General features: G+C 37.1%; 1 protein-coding gene across 6 annotated transcripts in view; it reads right to left on the bottom strand.

Moving 5' to 3' along the window:
* Window positions 1–24,989, bottom strand: part of ANKRD28 (ankyrin repeat domain 28) — a 202,609-nt gene that overhangs the window by 54,631 nt on the left and 122,989 nt on the right. For 5 of the 6 annotated variants that reach the window (XM_030328697.1, XM_030328700.1, XM_030328698.1 and 2 more), the window contains 4 exons: window positions 13,951–14,021; window positions 7,695–7,895; window positions 6,047–6,134; window positions 384–526 (listed from right to left, as the gene is read on the bottom strand). In XM_030328697.1, the coding sequence (XP_030184557.1) occupies window positions 384–526; window positions 6,047–6,134; window positions 7,695–7,895; window positions 13,951–14,021 (503 nt within the window). The remainder of the gene's footprint in view (window positions 1–383; window positions 527–6,046; window positions 6,135–7,694; window positions 7,896–13,950; window positions 14,022–24,989) is intronic. The other variant, XM_030328702.1, reaches the window with a different exon arrangement.

The raw sequence follows: 24,989 nt of genomic DNA, 5'->3' as shown, positions 1-24,989 counted from the left end.
GTCATTTAATGGGAATACTAGACTAACTACTAAGCAAGTAAGACTAACAGTAGAACCCAGCCATTTAGGAAAAATAATCCAGGTGTGTCTGATCTGCTCATTTCCATGGCTAAAATGGAGCTACAGGGCTTGAAATATGAAGCAGAAAAAGCTGCATCGTCCATTCCCCTTTGGAATGTACTTTACCTCTTAATATACTTTGACTAATTACATGATCAGATATTAGTGCACTATTATTATGTAAAGAACTATAAATATCTAATTAAAAGACAAATATTATTGTATAAAATTATCTTTTAAGTTTGAAATAAATTCTGCCAACGAGGTAATCACAAACATATAAAATGCCTCCTTCATTTATACTGCTCAATCTATATACCTACATCAACTCCAAGATCCAGAAGGTACTTGACCACGCTGATCATTCCACTAGAGGCTGCTGCATGAAGAGGTGTATAAGACTTCTTATCCTTGCATGTCACTTCAGCTCCATGTGCCACAAGTAATTTCACTACTTCGATGTGACCTGAAAATGTGTTTAAGAGAAAAAAATAAAAGCAGAGGAGCATATGGAAAATATGAAATATAATCGTGGGTATCTTTTAAAAAAAGGTAAAAATGCAAATTAATAAATAATGCATAAGTCACCAATAAATCAAGTTATAACCAGAGAAAGGATGGAAGAAAAAGAAGTATTCAGATAATTTCAATAAATCTTGACAGCGGTAAGTAGGTAAGTAATTGAAAACTATTGTATTTAGTATTTTATCCGGTGACAACCTTACAATCTATAACCCTCCGTTTGTCTAGATCTTGATTTCAAGGTTGTTTTAACACATTCGAGTTTTTTTTTTTTTTAATGTTATTTACTTTTGTGTGTGTGTGTGTGTGTGTGTGTGCGCGAGAGAGAGAAAGAGAGAGAGCGAGCGCAAGCGGGCGAGAGGCAGAGAGAGGGAGACACAGAATCCAAAGCAGGCTCCAGGCTCCAAGCTGTCAGCACAGAGCGTGATGTGGGGCTAAAACCCACGAATCATGAGATCATAACCTGAACCGAAGTCGGACACTTAACCAACTAAGCCACCCAGGCACCCCAACACATTCAAGTTTTGAAGTTAGCTTTTTATGTCTGATATAACACATAAGTTTATGTTTCTCTGCCTTAGTGGAATCTTCTACTTGAAAATCTGGGAGTGACATGGGCTTGGGTTTCTTTAAAATGTTACTCTTTAGAACATGTGGTTAAAGACTTCTTCTCCCCTATTACTTCCACCAGATGTCTTTAATCAACTTAGTTTGTTATTCACCTTTGTATCAATTAGGATAGGCTAGGTTATGTGTGCTGTGGTTAAAAATCAGTTCCCAAATCTCAGTGGTGTTTTATTTCTCATCATCACCATGATTGCTTGGCCAGAGGGCTCTGCTCAGTCACTCAAGGACCCAGGTTCATATAGCTGACACCACCTTGCATGTGGCCAGCCAGTACCAAAAGGAGGAATAGACTGCAGAATCTATCTTGAATCAGCAATTAACTGCTCTGGTCCAGAGGTGATGCTGCTATCAATTCACTAGTCAGAACTAGTACCAGGCCCCACTATACCATACAAGGAGGCCAGGAAGGGGGACATGTATCCAGAAAGAAGGAGAACCACTATTCTCTTTTTATATCTCCTTGGTCTTTATCAGGTTAGATTATACAGCGCTTTTTCCTCCTCCCATAATGCTTCCCATCCTTGTGCCTTTTTTCATGGGATTCCTTCATTGCATGGAATGTTCTGCTTGGATGTCTCTTTCCAAGGATTGTTACTAACCCTTGAAGGCCCACATCAGTTCCCATCTTCCCTGATCAACCCCGTTATCTCTCTTCCCTAGAAGCCTTATAAGCCAAAAGCATTACATACCTGTAAATACTATCTAATAAGTATATAATACCTTCTGATGGTTCTTAAACTTGAATCATTATTTATTTAATTGCCTCTAATTACTTTTATGTATTAGCTTCCCAAATATATATTTTCAAAGGCAAAGGTATATTCCACAGGGCTGAGAACAGTGTTATAAACAAATAGGCACTCAAATATTTGTTAAATAAATTGTTCATGACACCATTTTTTTATATCCCTTCATAGGGAATGAATATGTAAAGTTAATAACTATAAAAATGACGCTTTCAAACATAGGCCCCTCTTCTTTGACAAAATTAGGCCAGGTTATAAGATGCACAAAGAATCAAGTAGATTTAATTGTTTGTTTTTGTTTTTTAATAATTTTCAGGATTTTTTTTTATTTTTTTTTTTAATTTTTTTTTCAACGTTTTTATTTATTTTTGGGACAGACAGAGACAGAGCATGAACGGGGGAGGGGCAGAGAGAGAGGGAGACACAGAATCGGAAACAGGCTCCAGGCTCCGAGCCATCAGCCCAGAGCCTGACGCGGGGCTCGAACTCACAGACCATGAGATCGTGACCTGGCTGAAGTCGGACGCTTAACCGACTGCGCCACCCAGGCGCCCAGATTTAATTGTTTATATGTAAATTACCAACTAAAGTGGATACTTTCAGCTATTTTTGCCCCATCTCAATAAGAAATCTCTACCATATTTTTAGGAAAAAAACCAAAGGAATATCTATCAAATCATTAGGTGCCAAATCAAATGTAATTATCACGTAAGAGTATCACCTGGCCCAAAGATCACTCACTACACATTACCTTCTGATCTATGGCTCTAGAAAGAGAGCTACTTGCATTTATTGTAACGTGTGAAAATCAGTACCTAGAAGCCTCACACATAAACATAGCTTTTCAACTGGGCAAATGCATATTATTCACTAATACACCAAAAAGAAACAAAGTTCTCTTGATGTTTAAGACTAAAAGGCTCATAATACTAACATACTAGAAAAACTGTTCAAAACCAAAACATCATTCATATAAATGGTACAGAACGTATTAATCGTGCATATAAACTAGTAGATGCCAGGAAGTATGAACTTCTCCTAACATCAATAAAACTTGAAAAGGGGCTACACATAGGCAAATTTACAATTTTAAAACTGACAAATACTTATTTAAGCACATTTCAGAAATATGGATAAATTCCTTTAACTGAACCACTGAAAATATGAAAAAAGGGGCCTCTCCACAGCCAGTTTGAGGGTGACTTATTTAAAAGGAAAAAGGGAATAAAGTTCCAGAATGAAATAAATGATATTTGTTCTACCTACATTGTGGCCCTGGCCAGAACAAGTACGTGTCCTCCCTGTCAATTTATAGACTTATGCTACCAGGAAGACTAGATTTCATGTAATTTGTCTAGGTGTAGTTTTAGAAAATGGCATTCTTTGGACATGTATAGTATACATGATTTTACTTGAAAAATTCCCTGAATTTTTCTTTTGTTCATGACTGTGTAAAAATAAGGAAAATGAACTGTGATCAGAATTTGTAAGTCTTTATGAAAAGGAAAGGAAGGAGAAAAAAATACTATTTCATATTCATTCAAATTATGCACTGCTTTAAGAAGAAATTTGGGAATGAGTTGCTAATCAAGGTAATTAATATTTATTCAGTACTTTCTATGTCAAAGTCATCATGGTAAGGTGATTTGAGGTAGAACTTGGCTGAATATTGCTAAAAGTACTGAAAGCAACAGAAAAGATGAGTGTATAAAAGGGATATCAATGGAGGTTCACAGTCAGAGTGAACATAGGGTAGGGAGGGGGATATGATGAACTCTTCGGGGATAGAGATATTGTTGCCAAACACTGACACATAATTCAGTAACAGCATAGGGATAAATGGTAGAGCCTAAGAGAAGAGTAAGGGGAACTTCAACCAGGGGATAGAAGTCCAGGGCAAATAAGAAGTTTGTGAGAAATAAATTATAAGAAGACTACATGTAATTTTAATGTCTCTTTCACAAATACTGACAGATTCTCTGAATATAACCCTAGTAGGGCCAAAGACCTGGACACCGGGCTTGTCTATTAGACCAGTCAATAGCTCCCTACTTTTACATGTTTAGCTCTCTTTAATCCTGAATGCTTAGAACAGCTGAACAGTTTTAGAAACTATGTGTCAACATTCTTCTTCTTCCATGCTGAAAGAGATAGGGAAAGGAGAATTATAAATCCCTGAATGTTTATGCTCAAAAATTAAATGAGGCCCAAGAAACACAGAATACCTTTTTTAATCCACAACTGGCCTGAAAAGTGACATTCAGTGCACCAAAGAAAACAAAGCTATCAAAGGAGGGTTCCTGAGATATACACACCCAGCTATTCTGGGAGCTCAATTAGAGGCAACCCACAAAATCTGCTGGCCTTCAATTTCATGAAAACAACTGCTTAGTTAAGTCTTAATTCTTTGGAGGTAAGAGGCCTGATGAATTCTGCTTCATGTTTAAACCCTTTAACATAAGGTGTACCAAATCATTCAGAATAGATGCTCTAAAACTATCTGGAAGGATAAGCTACAGAAGAATATTCAGAAAAGTCCCCAAGACTTAAAATATGAAAAATAGGCTGTGAGGAAGGGACTTCCAGATGCTACAGGAGACGGGCTTCTGGATGTTTTACTTTCAAGTTACAGAAGAAAATTGCCCATGATATAACTAGAGGCATGAATCTCTGGTGTGAGAGAAATACCAGAAGCCCAAATGTTCAGCATCTGGCTTTCAAAACAGGGACATCTGACAAGGATATTAACCTTCAAGAACCTTCATTTCTGATCATTCCTTATACTCACACTAAAGGTCAGACTTGCTATTCACTATGGATTCTGCTGCTTTTGGTTTTTTCTACTACAGGCAAAAAATGCTGGACCTTGGGGTTATCTACACAACTGGTTTGAGCTCATTTATTTTCTTCCAATGTCATATTTTACAATTTTATATAGTTTTAAAAATTAATAATCTTCCATCAAATCTTCCTTTAATTTTTTATTTTTATGTCAGAAACAGGAAAAGACAAAACCAAGAGCAGGGAGTCCTGAGGATAAGCTATGCCTATAAGAAGGGTGGCTAGCTAAATGTCTTTGTAATTAGGTAGTATGCATGGCAAATCAGGGAATGACTCTAGTATTACACATAAGGTGTCAATCCATATGTGATTTTTCTTAAGCCAGAGGAGCCAAAATAGCAGAAGGAGAATTATAACCTTTGGCAGAGAAGAGAAAAAATTCTGAGGCTCCATCGCTACAAAGGGAGGAAGAGTGCTTTCAGTTTTATTTTGAGAAACTTGAAAAATGAATGTCTATATCCAGCTTTTCCTCCCAGAGGTACAACCCTAGCCTTGTAGGACTTGCAAGGTTCGTGGCAGGTTGTACTTCCTCCATACTTAGAGATTTACTTCCACCTGCATGGTTTTAGCACCCACAAGCCTGTTCTTTTTGTGCACTTAAAAATATCTTGAGGTAGGCTCAAGATCTGCCTGCACTCTAGCTGTCCAAGTCACCTTAAGAACCAATTAATGTTTCTGTTAGTACTCTGGTTGCCTGGTTTTGGGTAGTCTACCCCAAGACTGTTTTCCCACGAGCTCTGTCAGGTTGTGGGGTGCAATTTTGCAAATCCCAAGATTTTTCAAGAACATATACATGTCACAGCAGAAAAGCCTACACTCTAAGCCTTAGTTTCTTTCTGTGAAATTACTGTTGTAGAAATCAAACACGATGTTGCCTATTCAACCCAGTGGCCCAAAATAATAGGCTTCTTAAAGCATCTTCATAACTTCTATCTTAATATTCCCATGAAAACAAGGATGGATATAAGAATGGGCTTCTAGTAAACCACCAACTAAGATTATGCTTCCCAGACTTGTGTCTAGGATGTCTCTCCCTTTAAAAGTAAACAGAATTATTTTCAAACAGCTTTAAGAAAACTGGACCTGAAATGTCCCCCACTACCAGGCTGGGTCCACTTGGGCAGCAAATTTAGATATGGTATAACTTCTCACTATCCTTAAAAACAGATGTTATATCAAATGCAAGAACTAAAATGTACAAATTTTCCTGAATACATAATGTCAAAAAATGAAACTTAAAACATACATACCCATATATGCTGCCCAATGAATTGCCCGTCTATCTTTCTTGTCAAAAGCATTAATATTGGCACCTCTAGACAAGAGTAGTTTGACCATCTGTAATAAGAATAAACACAGTTTCATCAAAATTCAGAAGAAGAACTGTTCATGAATATCCCTTATGATGACTACTCATCTCAATCTCTGTGGCACTGAATTTGTGTTGTAGACTAAACAGTGAAGACCCTTTAACATAATTCAATAAATAATAGGACAAAATATGAAAAAAAGATTTACAATGCACGTTATTGAAGTCAGGCATCAGTATCTTTTAAAGATGCCCTTTTGTGTCCTGTCCTGGTATTTTATGAACAAAGAAGTACAAATATGGGAAGTCTAAAGGTGGAATATTTAACAACAGGTTTTATTTCTTTTAATAGCCCAAAGTGCTGTTAAGATGTAAAGTGCATTCTTATCCCAGAAATGTCTTAAATTTAATTCAAACACAAACGTAGTATCTATAATACGGTTAGATCCAAAGGTCACTGGGTAGTCTACTTACCTCATGATGTAGTACCTCATAGATTTCTATTCTGTCTAACCATATTTATGATAAGTTTCCCCACAGGAAAGGGCATTCCATGTTCCAAAAAAGGGGACGTATCTTGTGACCTTAACTGCAGTGAAGGCAAGGATTCTTTATGTTGCAAAAACAGAGGAACAGTGAAAACAACACTGCAGCCACTAGCACTCAGGCATGGAATCTTGGGAATGTCACTTTATCTCTGAGTTTCTGTGTCTGCAACAAAAATGAAGGATGGGCAAGCTGGCCTCAAAGGTTTTTTTGTTACTCTGTATTCCCTTCTTTACTAAGTCTTTTATGTACACATAAACCTTACTCTTTACCATGACAATATCTAACATGAAGCAATGATTGTTGTAGAAGATAACTAAATACTGGGGTGCTTGGGTGGCTCAGTCAGCTAAGTGTCCACCTTCAGCTCACATCATGACCTCATGGTTCGTGAGTTCAAGCCCTGCGTCGGGTTCTGTGCTGACAGCTTGGAGCCTGGAGCCTGCTTCAGATTCTGTGTCTCCCTCTCTCTCTCTGCCCCTTCCCTGTTTGTGCTTACTCTCTCTCTCTCTCTCAAAAAAGAAAAAAAGAGAAAGAAAAGAAAACTAAATATTAATTTTCTTAAATTATTTCCTTTCATGGTCTGTTATCAAAGAATTCTTGACTAAACATTGATAATAAATGATAAGAAAATATTTTCTAATCTCTGTTTTCCTTTTTTACTATCTTTCTGGGAGCAAAATGAAACTGCTCTATCTTTCTGGATTATTTTTTCCACAATGCCAGAAAATACTTTTCACATTGTGTTTAGCTGGCAGTGCTCTCCTTCATCTTCTGTTGTCCTTTGACCATGAAATTCAAGTGTATAGGGCTATATCTGATACGTAAACTTCAAAATTTGAGAATGTTGTATCACAAATTTTATCATGAAAAGAAGTCGAGGGTTTGCTAAAGGCAAAATTAGACAAAAATGAGCAAGACGGATATTTCTGTTTGCTGCTACCATGATTGAGTGGCTAAAAAGGGCAAGTTCATTAATAATTAGACTGGTGAGTGGGAGGATGATGGGAGAGAGAATCACTGTCTAACTGAACACTACCTACCTCACCATGTCCACTAAAAGCTGCATGATGTAATGCGGTCCTCCCCGCTCGATCAGACACGTTTACATTACTCAGAAGAGGTACCAAAGCTTCAGCACACTTTACAGCTTTATTAGCAGCAGCGATGTGTAAAGGGGTTTGCCAATTTTTGTCTCGAGCATTAACATCTGCAGAATGCTTCAAAAGTACCTGCACTGCTTCCTAAAACATATGAAGGTAAAAGTTACAAAAGACAAATGAGTTAACAGTTTTAGAAATTATATATATATAATATATACATATATTATATATATTAAGGAATCATATATATAATTTATATACTACATATATAAATTATATATATTAAGGAATTAAAATTTCCTAAGGAAATAAAAAGTCTGGCAGAACCTGCTATAAATGAGTCGGATTTATTCAAGAAAATAAAATATTCTGAACTAAAGGCAGTACTACTCAGAGCCATTATAAAATGCAATGAGATAAAACATTGCCCTTTTCTGTTGTCCAATTAAAGGCATACCAACATTAAAATGTGCAAGAAATACTAACAAATATTCTTTAAAAACATTCATCAGTTCTCATTTTTCTAGATGGCAAGATACAATTAATTTATACTCTAAATAGTTTTAAAGAGAATTATTACTTTGACAATAAATACATAAAAATTTAAAACATACTGTCTCCCAAATTAATATACACGTTGTATTTTATAAAAGGAGAAATCACTAGGATCTGGAGAGAAACAGACCAACAGGTAAATAAAGAAACAGATGCTGTGATGCTAACTGGTGAGAAAGTTAACAGGCAATTTAAGAGCTTAGTATCCAAAGGGATTTGTCTTCCAGAAACACAAGGAAAACTTCACAACACATCTATAAACTGGCCTCATGGCTAGATACTAAGGAATCCAGTATGCAATCTACAGTAAGCAATATAGTCAGAACTAAACTTAGCAAGAAGTTTTTCCTTGTAGTAATAATCCTATCTTTGGCAGATGAATGACGAACTATGTATGAAATAAAAAGGCCCAGAACAGAAATCATCTCAGTTCATTTACCAGGTAGAACTATTTAAGTCTAGTAATAATGACCCTTGGTTTTCTTAAAAAAAAAAAAAAAGTACATGAAAAGTGTTCGAAAGCGTCAAATAACTGTAAGTAGCGAGGAAGACTAAACAAAATACTATCATCTCTGATTCACACATAGCTTTCAAGGCCTTTCAAATAAAAAGTAATCAGAACTGTCTGAAATATGGGAAACAGCATAAATACTTATTAACAGGACTGACAAAGGCTAGAGAGAGGCCCAGTAACCTATCAATCTGCTAAGGAAGTCAGCCAGTCATATACATGTATATATATGTATAGGCCTACTCTAGACCCCACAATTCCACTCGTTATCTGCCCAACAGAAATTTAAAAAGACCCATCCAAGAATGTCCACAGTAGTTTTATTCATAACAGCCACAAACCAGAAATGCAAACAGCCATTAACAGGAAAATGGATAAACTATTGTACATCCATATAATGAAATACTCTTCAGCAATAAAAGGAATGAACATTCAATTCACGTAATATGGAAGACTCTCAAAAATATTAAGTTGGGGGCCCTGGTTGACTCAGTCGGTTAAGTGTCTCTTGCTTTTGGCTTAGGTCATTATCTCAACAGTTCGTGAGATCAAGCCCTGAGTTGGGCTCCGCACTGACAGCACAGAGACTGCTTGAGATTCTCTTTCTCTCTCTTTCTGCTCCCCTGCTCTCAAAAAACAAACACCCAAAACCAAAAGAAAACCAACAACAACAAAACTTAAAAAAGTATTAAGTTGAACAAAAGAAGTCAAGATACAAGAGTACATACTGTATGGTTCCATTTTTATAAAGCTCTAGAATAAGCAAAATTATTCTATTGTGGAAGAAATCAGAACAGTGGTTGCCTCGGGGACAGGCAAGACTGACTAGAAAGGGACATGAGGTAACTTGCCGGAGTGATGGAAATCTTCCATATCTTGATTGGGAAAAAAGGTTACATGAGTGGATACGTGTGTCCAAACCCGACTACACATGTGTTCATTTACTGTAAATTATACTTCAATGAAAAAAAGGAGTATAAAGAAAAGGATACAGACAGGAAGTGGTACAAACACACCATCAGAATTCTCCAACTCAAGAAGGGTATATTGTGATTTGGAGGATAAAACTAACATTATCCTGGGAAATGTTAGTAGATATGTTGATGGATGTAATAGAAAATAATTAAAAACAAAATGAAGAATTTATAATTGGATTAAGTTAGGCAAACAGTGGGAATAAGTGCCAGGCTTCCCTTATTCATTCCCACTCTGGAATTCACAGTGTATATTTCTGAAAAGTATGGAGAATATTTATGTTCCATTAGCAAGAAATAGAAAAATCAAAACTATTTTTTTGTTTTGCTGAAAAGCAAGAATAAATCCAGTTAATGGTAGGTGAGGGTGGGTAAGACGGCACCTAAGAAACGCTATAAACATAGTTACCAAGATCCTAGAATCAAGACAGACCAAAGTTTGAACAAGGGGTTCATTGCTATGGACCAAATTGTGTTCCCCCACAATTCATATGTTGAAGCCCTAACACCTCCCAGTGTGACTATATTTGGAGACAGTGTCTTTGGGAGGTAACTGAAGTTAAATGAGATCATAAGGGAGGCAACCTGATCTGATACTTTAGAAGAAGAGGAAGTGAGAAAGATCCCCCCCCCCTCCTTTCTCTTTACCATGTGAAGATACAGTAAGAAGTAGCAGTTTGCAAAGCCCAGAAGATAGCCCTCATTAGAAACTCTGCTGGACCTTGATCTGGGACTTCCAGCTTGCAGACTATGAGAAAACAAATTTCTGTTGTTTATGCCACACAGTCAATAATATTTTGTTATGGCAACCCAAGCTGACTAACGTATCCACCATTTATCATTCACAATAGGATGTCAGATCACAATAGCAATAATCTTTGAAAATTCAGAAAAAAACAAATCTCTACAGACTGGAGGGAGACATTAAACCAAACCAAACACGCGGATTTCTAGAAATTACAATCAATAAGCCTGTTGTCAGAACTAGTAAAACTCTAGATCATATTATCAGCACATTATAAGTATTTAGAAAATAATATAGGAATAATAAAAGGTATATACGGTTCCACTAATGATAAATATTACCATAGCAACCTTAATTCCAATTTTTCCATTATTAGAGGCTATGTATGTGTAAGAAATACTCCAGGTGTGCCTTGACTTTAAAAAATCAGCTAAGTAGGGCACTCGGGTGGCTCAGTCAATTAAGCAACCGACTTTAGCTCAGGTCATGATCTCATGGTCCATGGGTTTGAACTCTGTGTTGGACTCTGTGCTGACAGCTCAGAGCCTGGAGCCTGCTTTAGATTCTGTCTGTCTGTGTGTCTGTCTGTCTGTCTCTCTCTCTCTGCTCCTTCCCTTTTCATGCTCTGTATCTCTCTCTCTCTCTCTCTCTCAAAAATAAACAAACATTAAAAAAATTTTTTTAAGAAAAAACTCAGCTAAATATCCTATGACACAGATTTTAATAAAATTATGACATATGGGGTGATGACAAAAGGTTAAATAATTTTGTCCAAAGAGTATTTATTCATTGCTTGGGGTCCACCTAGAAGAGTTTCTACAGCACTGCTGTCTGTGGCTCTGCCTTTTTAAAAGCAATTCTTACCATTGATTTAAGTCAGGCATGGGAAAAAGAAGGGCTAACACATTTGCAAATAAATGTAATAGTGGGAGGGACTGCTAATATCTCATGTGATAATATAAATTTGGGGTCTTGACAGAACTAAGATGTAATTCCTAAAGTTAAAAAAGTAAATGTATATCTTCCAGAGGATTTAGCAGTGTGATGTGGCTTCTTAAAAAAAAAACAAGCTAAGGGGCGCCTGGGTGGCGCAGTCGGTTAAGCGTCCGACTTCAGCCAGGTCATGATCTCGCGGTCCGTGAGTTCGAGCCCCGCGTCAGGCTCTGGGCTGATGGCTCGGAGCCTGGAGCCTGTTTCCGATTCTGTGTCTCCCTCTCTCTCTGCCCCTCCCCGTTCGTGCTCTGTCTCTCTCTGTCCCAAAAATAAATAAACATTGGAAAAAAAAAAATTAAAAAAAAAAAAAAAAAAAAACAAGCTAAAAAAACCAAAACAAGAACACACAAAAAGCCCTAATACTCAGTAATCAATTTATTCAGAAGAATACTCAGCATTGAGAGAGCTAAACTGTATGCTCCGACTTGAAGAATGGCAGTCACAAATCACCACTGGAGATGAGATGAGTCAGCCAGCCAATACGATGAGGTGTGTGGAAGCCATGTCACCGAGGGAGAGTGAGGAGTTTAGGATTTGTAACCCAAAGCAGCCTTTCTCAACCCAGGTAAAGTGCAGGAATTAAGCACTAAGGCATCCTCTTTGTGACGAATTAACTTCTCCACTATGTTCTATGATGGTGTTAGCTTCCAAAGGCCTTGGAGGATTGGCACCCTCTTTAGGGCTTTCTTCTCTCACAGTACTTCAAAAACATAAACCAAAGCTGCCTAAAATTTTGTCTTTTCCACACCCTTCTGTGGCTATATTTCCTTATTCAATGAAATTAAGTACAGCACTCTTTTGCTCTCAGGATGTAGTAGAAAAAATGAAAAGAACATGGGTGCAACTGGTATTCTTGACTAGGTTTCCTACAAAAGAATACTAATACACAGCCCAGTAATTTTTAGGCTGAAAGCATACTCAAGAAACTTATTAAGATCACTGCTTTCTAACCTACAGCTTGCCTGTAAGTTCAGGCTAAGTACATGGTTTTAAAAAATCAGCTGTTAAGTCTTTGGGCAGAACCTGCAACCCTCCTCTAATATTAATTACCTTAAGAATTTCTGGTCTGTTTTACAATCTCTACAAATATGCAAAGTGTCTCTTATGACTTAATTTGGCAAAACTCCATTAATTTTAATAATCATATTCCCAAGGGTCATACTAAAAACTGGATAGGTATGACTAACTTATTAATAGGTCCCAATGACAGTAATGTTTATCTTCCTTAACTGCCTTGTTTACAGAAACTCTTTATAAGAGGGCTAACCACAAACTTAACATTACCAAGGAATTTCAGAATTCAAAATATTTTGGTTAATGTCTTAGTTTTCATGATAATCCCCAGATCTGCCTAAGATCACAGAGCTAGAAAGTGGCAAGTGAGATCTGTAGCCAGTTTCTCCAGATCCAAGTTGCACATTCCAGCAGCTACAGCACATCACAGACCCAGATGTGGTAAGATGTGCTCCAGTGCACCACCCACGGTTCTCTCCCTCCCGTTCCTCCCAACTAGGAGGCTACAGCTAACAGACTGCTGCAGTCACGTTGCAGGGTTTGAAATCCCTCCCAGCCGCTCACCCTCTACTTCTCTTCACTTGTTTAATTCTTGTTCTGGGTTCAAGATGTAGTTCATAATGAGAAATACAAAGAAAAGTGAAGAGATAAGAGTTCTTTGGACACAATGCATTTTTAAAATGCACCGAATACATTTTAGAAAAAGTAAAATGACAGAAAAAAGAGGGTCTAGGTTTTGATCCCATTTCTGCTACTCAAAAGTTGAGTGGTTTCTGGCAAATGATGAACTACAATTCCCTCAAAATATCTATCCTACAAGGATGTCATGAGGACTAGAAGTATGAAAAACATAAAAATGAATGTTCTCCAAAAATGTCAGTTATCTTGAAGAGTAAATAGTATAGGGTTACAAATAAGAAGAAGCTGTTCTTCCCCATAAGACACCTAGAATTTTTAGGTTATATATTTAGAACTGGTAAAATGTGAGATCGAGCAATGTTTTTGAAGCTAATTTCAGTGTTTAACCAAACGATACTTCAATGAATCGCTATATACTGCTGAGATTATTTCTTGATTACACTCAGCAGAACCTCTGCAGCCTGTCCAGTAGAGATAAGATTGAGGAGGATTTTATAAGATAACAAATAATTTCTCTTGTAGGACATATACAAGGAGGGTTTTCTATTCTTTGCTATTTCAGACTCTTCAAGAGACCTTAGTCACAAAAGAGAAATGGGGAACACTTAACTTGGTTTGTACAAATTCTAAAGTCAAATAACCAATCTAGGTATTTTCAGTTGCTTTTTCCTACTTGTGAAAACACAGAATTTTAATATGGGCTCACAGGCAGGCCTACTTATAATGTTTTTATATATGATGTATTTACTAAGAGAAATTTCATACCTCACTACAAGATGCAACTGCTCTGTGTAAAGGTGTCAACCATTTGCTGTCTTTGGCATTAACTCTAGCTCCTGCAACAAGAAGAAAAAAATAAATTGAAATATTTTACATAAAATATTTTAAATAAATTTCCTGAAATATTAGTTATATATAGTCCAAATTGGGTAAGTAACAACTGAAAAAGTAGTACTTCATTTTTTTATACTTTCTGCTAATAAATTACCATTAAATCACAAAACAAAATTCTCCAATAAGGTATTAGCTCTTTTTATTAAAAATAAAAGAAACATCCTTTTATATATAGACTAGAAAAGCACCTTTATACAGAGCATATTAAAGTAAAAATAAGATCCCATTTTAAATCGTGTCTTAAAAAAGTCAAATACTTAATAAGAATACTCCTATGTAAAACGCAGACCATTACAAAGTCTTCATTACATTTCTTTACTAAGAATCTATCATGGTATAAAGCAATATAAAATCAAAATAGTTCTTCAATGAGGATAAAAACTGCATTAGGTATTCCTGTGTAAAATGGATACAATGGCTACCGACTTAAGGAAAAAAAACTGAGAAAGAAATGAATGAACCCACATGTCTTTCTGGGTTACACCTAAAGGTTTAAATAATTACAAAAATATCAACTACGTACAGTTATTTAAAAATCATTGCTGGGGCACCTGGGTGGCTCAGTCGGTTAAGCATCAGACTTGGTTTCAGGTCATGATCTCACAGTTTGTGAGTTCGATCGAGCCCTGTGTCGGGTTCTGTGCTGACAGCTCAGAGCCTGGAGCCTGCTTCAGATTCTGTCTCCTCTCTGCCCCTCCCCTACTCACACACTGTCTCTCTTTCTCTCTCTCAAATATAAATCAACGTTAAAAAAATTACAAAAAGTCACTGGCAATGGATAAAAATTATCCTTAATAGAATATAAATACATTTAGTGAGACCAAAAAAAAAAAAAAAAAGGAGGGAAAAATCTATTGGCTATATAAAATCCACTGATTTTGTACCTAAATCCCAACCAAACAGAAGCAGCAACCAAACTGTAGCATCAGTATATATCTAAGTAAAAACACACAGCCCCAGCTCTTAAAAGTGTAGAGGGACTGGCAATAGGTCCCACACTATAAACAATCCTATATTTATATCCAAGATCATTACTAGCTAGTAAGAAAGGCCTTTAGATATCTAGTCCAAACTCCTTATTTTCTAGATGATGAAACACAGGTACGGCGGATAGCTTAACATCAAAGTATAGTAGAACCAAGGCTAAATTCAGATGTCTAATGTTTACACTGTATGTTTTGAGTGTGAGGTTCCAGGGAATAATCAAGTGACTCGAAGTTACAGCTCTAATAACTACTAGCTATGGGTTCCTAACTAGCTGTGTGATCCCTCTCAACCTGTTTCTTCATCTATAAAGCAGATCTCCTAATACCTTGTTACAAAGATTAACATGATAAACACACAATACATGTATATTAGAATAGATTTAAAAGTCTTGAATGTGAGAGAAAAATGAAATGAAATGTAAGTGTATAAAACCATCCCCAAATGTAAGAAGTTGAAATTCTGAGAGTAGCTAAACTCTGAGCAGTGACAGTGAGGACACTGAAAGAATCAAGAACCAACATGAGAGCTTTTCATGATTGTTCAGTTAGGCTTTGGGTGAAAGACAGGGGCTCAGCAAAATGAAGAACAGCTACAGAGAGTAGTATAATATTCATGTAATAAACATCTGAACAACCATCTGCTAGGCTCTTGGGAGACCAAAATGGTTAAAACACAGACTGCCTGAGTACAATAAAGTCAGCATTTATTTTGTGTAAGATCATCATCAAAAATCATCATGTAGATAGTGCAAACATTTTAAATGTTTACTGGTTAGGAGGTTAGAGTCCTTAGAGACAATAAAGGGGCAATATAGAAGCTAGGCTTCTTCATTCTCCCATTTATCTGGTCGGAATTTCAATTGTTCTCCATTATCCTTGTACCTCTCTCTACAGTTTTTTATTTATGTGCATAGTTGAAAGGCAAGAATTGGCCTTAAAGCCTCAAAGGTAGTGACACACTCAGAAAAGACAAGTACTCTGGACAAAGGCAGAAAAGAATGGGGCCTGATTATGGACCTTCAGCAAATGGGAAGGGTCAAAAGTCTGGCTGCAGATATTAATTAACAAGGAAATAGAATGTGGCTGTCATGAAAAATGAGAAGAATCTTTATGTGCTGATAAAGATCTGAGAAATAAAAAGTGAAAAAAGCAGTGAGAACTGTTTGAATAATATTCTTTAATTTTATGTAGAAAATGAAAGAGATAAGTATCTACGGAAAAGATAAATATCTATATTCATATTTGCTTTATATGCAGAAGGAAACTCTGGAGGAAGACTAAGACATTAATAACAGTGGTTGCCTATACATTTGTGTAGGTGGTGGGGTACAATGAGAACTGTGTGATAGAGGACTGGGGTAGAAAGGCAACTTCACTGTACCACATACCTTTAAATATATATTTAAAATTTTTAAAATAAAATTGAAATATGACTTACTAAAAAACAAAAAAAAAGAAATGTACTGAAGAAGGAATAAAAGGAATGGCCATAAAAAATTCCAAGAATTTGGCTTCAAGTGCTTCAAATTGGAAAGTAACTAGGAAGAAAGTAAAGATAGGTTTGTCTTTCTTTGGAACAGTTATCACATACACAGTTGAAGGACGAAAATCCAATTTTCATGGCCATTTGTCAGACCAAAGTAAAAGACTCTGCTGGTACCATTTTTCCACTTTAAGTTATGATAATTAAGTAGTCTTTCTTTCTCTTCACTTATTTTTTTTAATGTTTATTTAATTTTTTTTTTCAACGTTTATTTATTTTTGGGACAGAGAGAGACAGAGCATGAACGGGGGAGGGGCAGAGAGAGAGGGAGACACAGAATCGGAAACAGGCTCCAGGCTCTGAGCCATCAGCCCAGAGCCTGACGCGGGGCTCGAACTCACGGACCGCGAGATCGTGACCTGGCTGAAGTCGGACGCTTAACCGACTGCGCCACCCAGGCGCCCCTTAATGTTTATTTAATGTTTCTCTTTGAGAGAGAGAGAGAGAGGGTGACAGAGTGGGGGAGAGGCAGAGAGAGAGGGAGACACAGAATCTGAAGGAGGCTCTGAGTTGCCAGCACAGAGCCTGATGTGGAGTGTGAACCTACAAACTGTGAGATCATGACCTGAGCCAGTCTGACTCTTAACTGATTGAGCCACTCGGGTGCCCCATCTCTTCACATTTAATAACAAATTTTATTGTTTTTATTATTTTTTAAATGTTTATTTTTGAGAGAGAGAACGTGAGCGGGGGAGAAGCATAGAGAGGGAGACACAGAATTGGAAGCAGGCTCCAGGCTCTGAGCTGTCAGCACAGATCCTGATGCGGGGCTCAAACTCATGAACTGTGAGATCATGACCTGAGAGGCAAATTCGGACACTTAATCGACTGAGCCACCCAGGTGCCCCATAATAACAAATTCAAAGTTAATGTATCAAAAAACATGAGTGACTGTAACAATCCACTGATAGTTTACTGAGGATACAAAATACTACTACTTGCTATTAATGTAACAGGCAACTTGATTAAAAAATCTGGCTTGTTCTTTGTAGATTCTAAAGATAGTTATCTGAAGGAAGATGAGCACCATCGAATTTTAGACATCTGATCATATCTTTTTCAGAAGACACTCATCTTTTGTTTAAACCACGTGTTTCTGGGGCGCCTGGGTGGCGCAGTCGGTTAAGCGTCCGACTTCAGCCAGGTCACGATCTCGCGGTCCGGGAGTTCGAGCCCCGCATCAGGCTCTGGGCTGATGGCTCGGAGCCTGGAGCCTGTTTCCGATTCTGTGTCTCCCTCTCTCTCTGCCCCTCCCCCGTTCATGCTCTGTCTCTGTCTGTCCCAAAAATAAATAAAGACGTTGAAAAAAAAATTAAAAAAAAAAAAAAAAAAAAAACCACGTGTTTCTTCTAATTAGCATTAATCAAATGTTTTAATTCCTTGGAAATTAAAAGTCAAGTTATATGAGAAATGGTTGAACTACTTCTAAGGACACCAACAGAACAAATATCTCGCCTGCCCACATCCATTAATTAGTATGCGCTTTACATATTAACAGGCAAATATGGCATAGCAATGCACATTATAAGAGCAGCAGTGGGTATAAAATGAAAATGGAGTAACAGCAACAAGCATGGCGGCACACTTCAGATGGCCAGGCTCCCAAAAATCATCTTATGAGAATTGTGAAGGTAACCAGACTTCTGTTCTACACAGACGGCTCCAAAATTAACTATATATTCATAAACACAAACTACAAAGTCATTCCACTAATGGAAAATATATTTCTAGAGTAAAGTTTACTAGTCTAATAGCTGAAAACCAGTCACAATGGCTAACAGTGAAGATGGAGACAGAGGAAAAAAGATCATATCAACTTAAAACATAAAACAGCCTTCAGCCTTCAAAGAGAGAAAATCAAAATGTAACAGCTCTAGTGACTACACCACATACTCTATACATGGCAGAGTATAATATTTGTGGTTTCTAAATCACCAAGAAAGAATTAATTCCTTTACTCTTTCCTAATCATCAAAACAGAAGAGAATATATAACAGCAGCTCCATCCCTAGTGTTGAAGTTAGGTTACTGGGAGGCCCTCGGGTAAGAGGAAGAACGGCTGAGAAATTGAAGAAAATTAAGATAGGAATTTAAGAATGGTATTACTGACTGACTACTGCAAACCAACATTTACAGAAAATCTCTCAGTGCAAGAAGCACATTTCATTAAATCCAAGACAGTTATGTCCAATAGTATACCAAATACTTTCTTTACGAGACTCCCCCTGCCGCCACAAATCCACGTATAAGGGAAATCTATGAGCCTTCCCTTAAGATAATAAATAAGCAGCCAGCACATATGCCATGTCAAATATCTGAATTTGGATCCATCTTCCCAGAGTAGAAATGTGATTAGATTTCTGCAATATTAGAAGCAAAAAAGAAAACAAGCAAACAAAAAACAACTGCAAGGTAACCAAAACAGATTGTATCCATTTGATACCAGAGTTAATGATTATATAGAAAAATTCAGATAACCAGCTTCTCTTTTCATTTCACAGTCTTTTCATTTAATAATTCATATATATAAAAATGTACTCTGACAGTTTATAAAAGAAAAAAAATTAAGGTAAGATTTCCAAGATTAAGCAAATGCCCAGTTCATTTGAAGATAAACAAGAAAATAATTTTTTTAAAAATCTGATTTACTTACATCAGTCTATTCTGGGCTCTAGACAACAGTGTAGCTGAAGAGAGCTCTGGACTCATGAAGAGACAGTCAGGGGTTAGTAGAAGGAGCCGGAGAGCAGGAACTGTGATCTAATAATGGCTCTGTAACCAGCAGGCTGTGTGACCTGGGGGGCTGTTCCCCACAACCCAGACCTTCACGTTGTTAATCATAATCCCTGTCTCCTATGCCTTGCTGTGTACATGGAGGATGGGGTAGAGGGCAAGGGAGGATGGGGCCCAGGTTGAAACAACAGAGAGAGCTCCTGTTTCCACAAAGTGGGTTCCACAGGTCAGGAACTCAGATCAGGAGCATCCCACTTGACTCTAGGTCTCAACTCATCTGTTTTTTCCCCTAATCAGTCAACAAAATGTGCCAATTCTCTGAGATTTGAAAACTCAGTTATTAGTAAAACAAGGGTTTTGCTAAGTGATCTGTATGATCCATTTCTAGTTACAACATTCTATTCTATTTTGAAACAGGTACCCAGAATGAATTATTTCATACTTATTAAATACCTTGCCCTACCTTAACATTAGGTAGATGAGGTAGCATCTTCATAATCTATACCAGGGTGTCTTCAAATTACAGCCCACAGATTGCCAACCACCTACTGGGTAAATAAAGTTCTACTGCAATACAGCTACACCTATTACAATGTTAACTATGTGGCTTTCACACTAGAGGAGTAGAATTAAAAGTAGTTGCCAGGTGTCTGTCTGGCCCTTTACATAAAAAGTCTATTGACCTCTGAGCTAGGCTAAGTACTTGATAGTAGGTATTATTAAAGTTATTTCTATTGTCAAGGTGTTTATAATCATTATAAGTACTCCCACTAATAATATTCTCAAGCTTCTCCTTACAGAGAATAATTCTCTTTGCTACTCCTAAGCTTCAGAGGAGACTGTCCAAATCCAGTGAGCTGGACCAGGAGCCAAACACTTTCATTACTCTTCTCAAACTGGAAATAATGCTTTCCTTTGGCTGCCTACCATAAGCAGTGGTAAAAGCTTCAGATTCTGTTTTCAGGTTGGGAGTGGAATAAGCAAAAAACAATTACATTTCCACTTTTCCACCTGCAATGCTAAAAAACAAACAAACAAACAAAAAATCCAAAAGCTGCTGAACTGTATCATTTATGATGGTATTATGGACACCAGATACCGTGTGGTTGAACTGTGTCCCCTCCACTCTTCCCAAATTCATATGTTGAAGTCCTAAACCCAGCACCTCAGAATGAAAACTTATTTGAAAACAGGGTCTCTACAGAGATAAGTTAAAATGAGGTTATTAAGGTGGGCCCTAATCTAATATGAGTGGTATCCTTTCAAGCAGAAGAAATGTGGACTCAGATATGTACAGACAGAAGACACAAAAAGAAATGGTCATCTACAAGCTATGGAGAGAGGCCTAGAACAGATCCTTCCCTCACAGCCTCATAATAAGTGATGCCACCAAAACCTTGATCTCAGACTTTTAACCTCTAGAATTATGAAAAAATAAATTTCTGCTGTTTAAGTCACTCAACTTGTGGTACTTTTTTATAGCAGCCCTAGCAAACTAATATACCAGCAATGAAGGTTTTCAAGGGCCACATACTTTATGTCTAATTCCTAATACCAAAAACGTAATATTCGTATTTCCTTATTAAGGACTATATTTTCTACAACAGACTAACCAAATGAATTTTTGACTTACACAACACAGTCATTTACCAGTTAATCACACACTAGAAACAGTCTGAGGTACTGCTAAACCTATAATTTTAAATACAAGCATTAAATGAATAGCTGTCATAAAAGTATATATATAGTTTGTAGCCAAGAAAATTTAGTCCTTAAAACAGAAGTTCTTCACTAAAAGTAATTATCTACACAAATTTTGCTAAGTCAGTGGGCAGAGTGGAGGGGGCAGAGTGAAGAGGGGAGCAAGACTACAGCAGAGTAACTTTTGGACAGTTATTATATCTAAATACCTTAGTTTCCCTCTCTATAATAATAATACCTTCACAGAGTTAAGAGTGAAGAAGTAAATTTAGAATAATACTTGAAAGGTAGTAAGAGCACAAAGTTTCCTCTTACTATTTTACCTCAAAAAATAATAACTGTGAAGTTAATTCCACTAGACTCCAGTGTTACTATAGGTTCTACAGAAGGATTTACTTGTTTGATTACACATAACACGTCAAGAATGATACCCCTCATCCAAAAATCTTGGAGGTGCATCATGTATAAATGTATGATTTCCAATGAATTTAGTTCTGGACTGCAGGCTAAAGAGAGTCCGTAGTTTTGCTCTTAACAAAAAACCTAACCAAAATATAAAAGAGAATATGAGGAAATAACATCCTTAATACAACAAGAAAACAGTTGCACCTGCAAACCAAACTATGAAAATTTCCACCAAATACAGTGAAATCTATACCAAAATGAGGAAGGATACCAAATGAAGGTTCTTTGGATTTGGGGAAGGCCACGGAGTCTTCTAAAAGAATGTGTTTGTGTGTATGTGCATCTGTCCTTTTTTCCCTGCTGTGTCCCAGAACCTCTTTCTAACAATCTTTTAGATGATCTACAGTAGTATGTGGGTAATTCACAGAACTCTAACTTCAAAATACAGAAGAACAAAGTGGGGCAGTTCTAAAAGAGGGACCAACCAGGCATCTTTACTATTTTTGACCCAAATGAAGATGGAGGGTAAGAGCCAAACACCAGCAGATGACTACCTAAGGACCTGTGATCTAAGGAGGTAATGACATGAAGTACGCAAAGAACTGAAGGAAGCTCCTCTGCTAGACTGAGAAAACCCATTTAGCGTGAGAGCTACTGGAACAAACCTAACTGATGCTCACTTTTTGCCCCTGCCTACTCTATTTGTTAGCAAATAGCTGTTCCAGAGAGAAGAATATTCTTCAAAGATACGTAAAGATGCAGCATGGGACACTAGGGAAAATATATATGGGAACAGAATACACTGAGCAAACAGTCAATAGGTATATCTGAAAGAAATTATCCCAGGAAAGCAGAGGATGAATCTATAAACTACTCTATACACAACCTCAGAGAAAGTAAGCTCTGAAGAGAGACCTTAAAGAGTTCCAAGACAGAGGAAAAACAATGCAAAGGGATGAGAGCTGGCAGAGATCAAGAAAGAAAGAAGGAAAATAAGACAATCATAGATAAAAGCCTAGAAATTACAGAAGGTAAAATAAACATGATTTAAAACACAGCCAGGAATCTGAACCACAGTCCAAAAACCTACATCAGACCAGGTCACTTCCCTCAAAAACTCTCCTTTGCTTTTCCACGTCACTTTAAGGGCCAAACCAAGTCTTTGCCAAAGCCTATAAGGCCACACATGATCTGGAACCTTGCTACCTCCTCCACTTCTTTTCCTGTTTTTTGCACTTGCCTCCAAACATGCCACCACCTCAGGGTGTCTGGTCTTGTTCTCTCCATTTCCTCTAAATATCTGCATGGTGTACAAGGTTTGCTTCCTCATCTCCTTCATTTATCTGCTCAAATGTCATATAACACTGAATCTTTTCCTAATAACCTAATATAAAACAGGAACTGATCCCCACCCAATATACTATTGCTTTACTCTTCTCATAGCAATTATCACTTACAAGACAAGCTATAGGTATTAACTTCTTACTCCTCCATCAAAACAAACTCCATGAAGGCTGGGACTTCCATCTATTTTATTTACTGCTCTACCCACAGCACCTAGAATAGTGCTTGATACACAGACACGCTCATTAAATATTTGATGCATGAATGAAGGACAATAACCTAAAACTAAAAGGAAAAGATAAAATTACAATCAGAGAAAAGCTCATAGAAAAACATACAGTAGAAAAAATTTACTGACAGAAAAACACAGAAATAAAATATTCAAAGATTCAGTAGACAATAAACATGAAATAAAAATCTAAGTTTTAGGGGCATCTGAGTGGCTCCGTCGGTTAGTCTTGATTTTGGCTCAGGTCATGATCTCACGGTTCGTGAGTTTCAGCCCTGCATTGGGCTCTGCACTGACACTGCAGAGCCTGCTTGGGATTCTGTTTCCCTCTCTGCCCCCACCCCCCCTGCTCACTCTCTATCACTCTATCAAAATAAGTAAAAATAAACTTTAAAAAAAAAATCTAAATTTCAGAGCTAGAAGTGCATACTGACATTTCCCAGCAAAAATAATCAACAGATTTAGCCTGCGTAAGTTAGTACTGGATTTTAAGGATAAAGAATTGAATCCTACAGGCATCCAGGCAAAAGAGAAGTGACCATAATGGTGGAGGTGGTATTGGGGGCGGGGGGGGGGGGGGTAGGGGGTGGGGGTGGGGGTGGGGGAGGGGGGGGAGAGTGGGGAGATGGAAATGGTCAGCAGAGAAGAGCCTGATCCAAGACTTGCATTTAATGCTAGAAGATACTGAAATAACATCTATAAAGTTGAGAGTAGAAAGCATGAATCAAGAATTTTATAAGTAGCCAATCTACCTTTCAGTTAAATAAAAAAGGCAACAGTCCCAAATAAATAAGAATAAATAAATAAATAAGAACAGTCCCAAATAAATAAATAAGAATGAGCTCTTACTGAAAATTAAAAAAAAAAAAAAAAAAAGAAATAACAACAACAACAACAAAAAAACACCCAGCCCCCAACAACTTGATGATGTCTATACAACCAAGAGATACACAAAAAGAAAAAAACCTGGGGCTAGAGAAGCAATGGATAAGGACTGGGGGTACGTGTGAAAACAGTGGGAATTCTGATTACAAAATAGAACATAAAGTCATAATTCTTGACAATGAAAACACAAGAGTGAAACAAATTAGAGAACACGGTTTCCTACTTCCCACCATAGGAAGTCAGAAAACAATCAAAATCCAAACACGAACATGGAAGGACAGGACTATAGGCTGATGTCAACCTTTTTATCTTATTCATTTTTCATTTCAGAGAAATATGTAGCAACAAATAACCTTGTTATCAACACCAAAGTAGTTTTTATAATATAAAACTAATGCATTTACTTTATTGTGTTTTTATTGAAGCATATCATGACTTTGGTATAATGCAAGAGCTAAATGGGGATTGTTTCACATTAATTTTCTTAAGATTATTATTTTTTTAATTTAAATTCAATTTAGTTAACATACACTGTAGTCCTGGCTTCAGGTAGAACCCAGTGATTCATCTCTTACATATGATACCCAGTGCTCATCCCAAAAAGTACCTCTTTAATGCCCATCCCCCCATCATTATGACTATAAAATGTCACTAATTATTGTTATTTTTCATTTTTTAATGTTTATTTGAGAGAGAAAGAGCGCATGCACGCACACATGAGTAGGGGACGGGGAGAGAGAGAGAGGGAGACACAGAATCCAAAGCAGACTCCAGGCTCTGAGCTGTCAGCACATAGCCCGATGTGGGGCTTGAACTCACAGACCCGAGATCATGACCGGAACCAAAGTCAGACACTTAACTGACTGAGCCACCCAGGCACCCCAAAATGTCACTAATTATTAATATGAAAGGCAGGAGCAATCTGCCCTGAACTTTCTATGTTAACAGTTTTCACCGCTAACATGAACAGATTAGCCTACTTTTGTTGCCTACTTTCTCCTCTCCATGTATTCCATTCTCTTCTTTGTTTAGAGACTCGATCAGGTCAAACACCTAGTTTCAATTCTAATTTCCTAAGTAAACT

The sequence above is a fragment of the Lynx canadensis genome, chromosome C2, assembly GCF_007474595.2.
Source record: "Lynx canadensis isolate LIC74 chromosome C2, mLynCan4.pri.v2, whole genome shotgun sequence".
Classification (NCBI taxonomy): Eukaryota; Metazoa; Chordata; class Mammalia; order Carnivora; family Felidae; genus Lynx; species Lynx canadensis.
The sequence above is the reverse complement of the archived record's forward strand: the minus strand, read 5'-3'. Positions and strand labels throughout refer to the sequence as shown.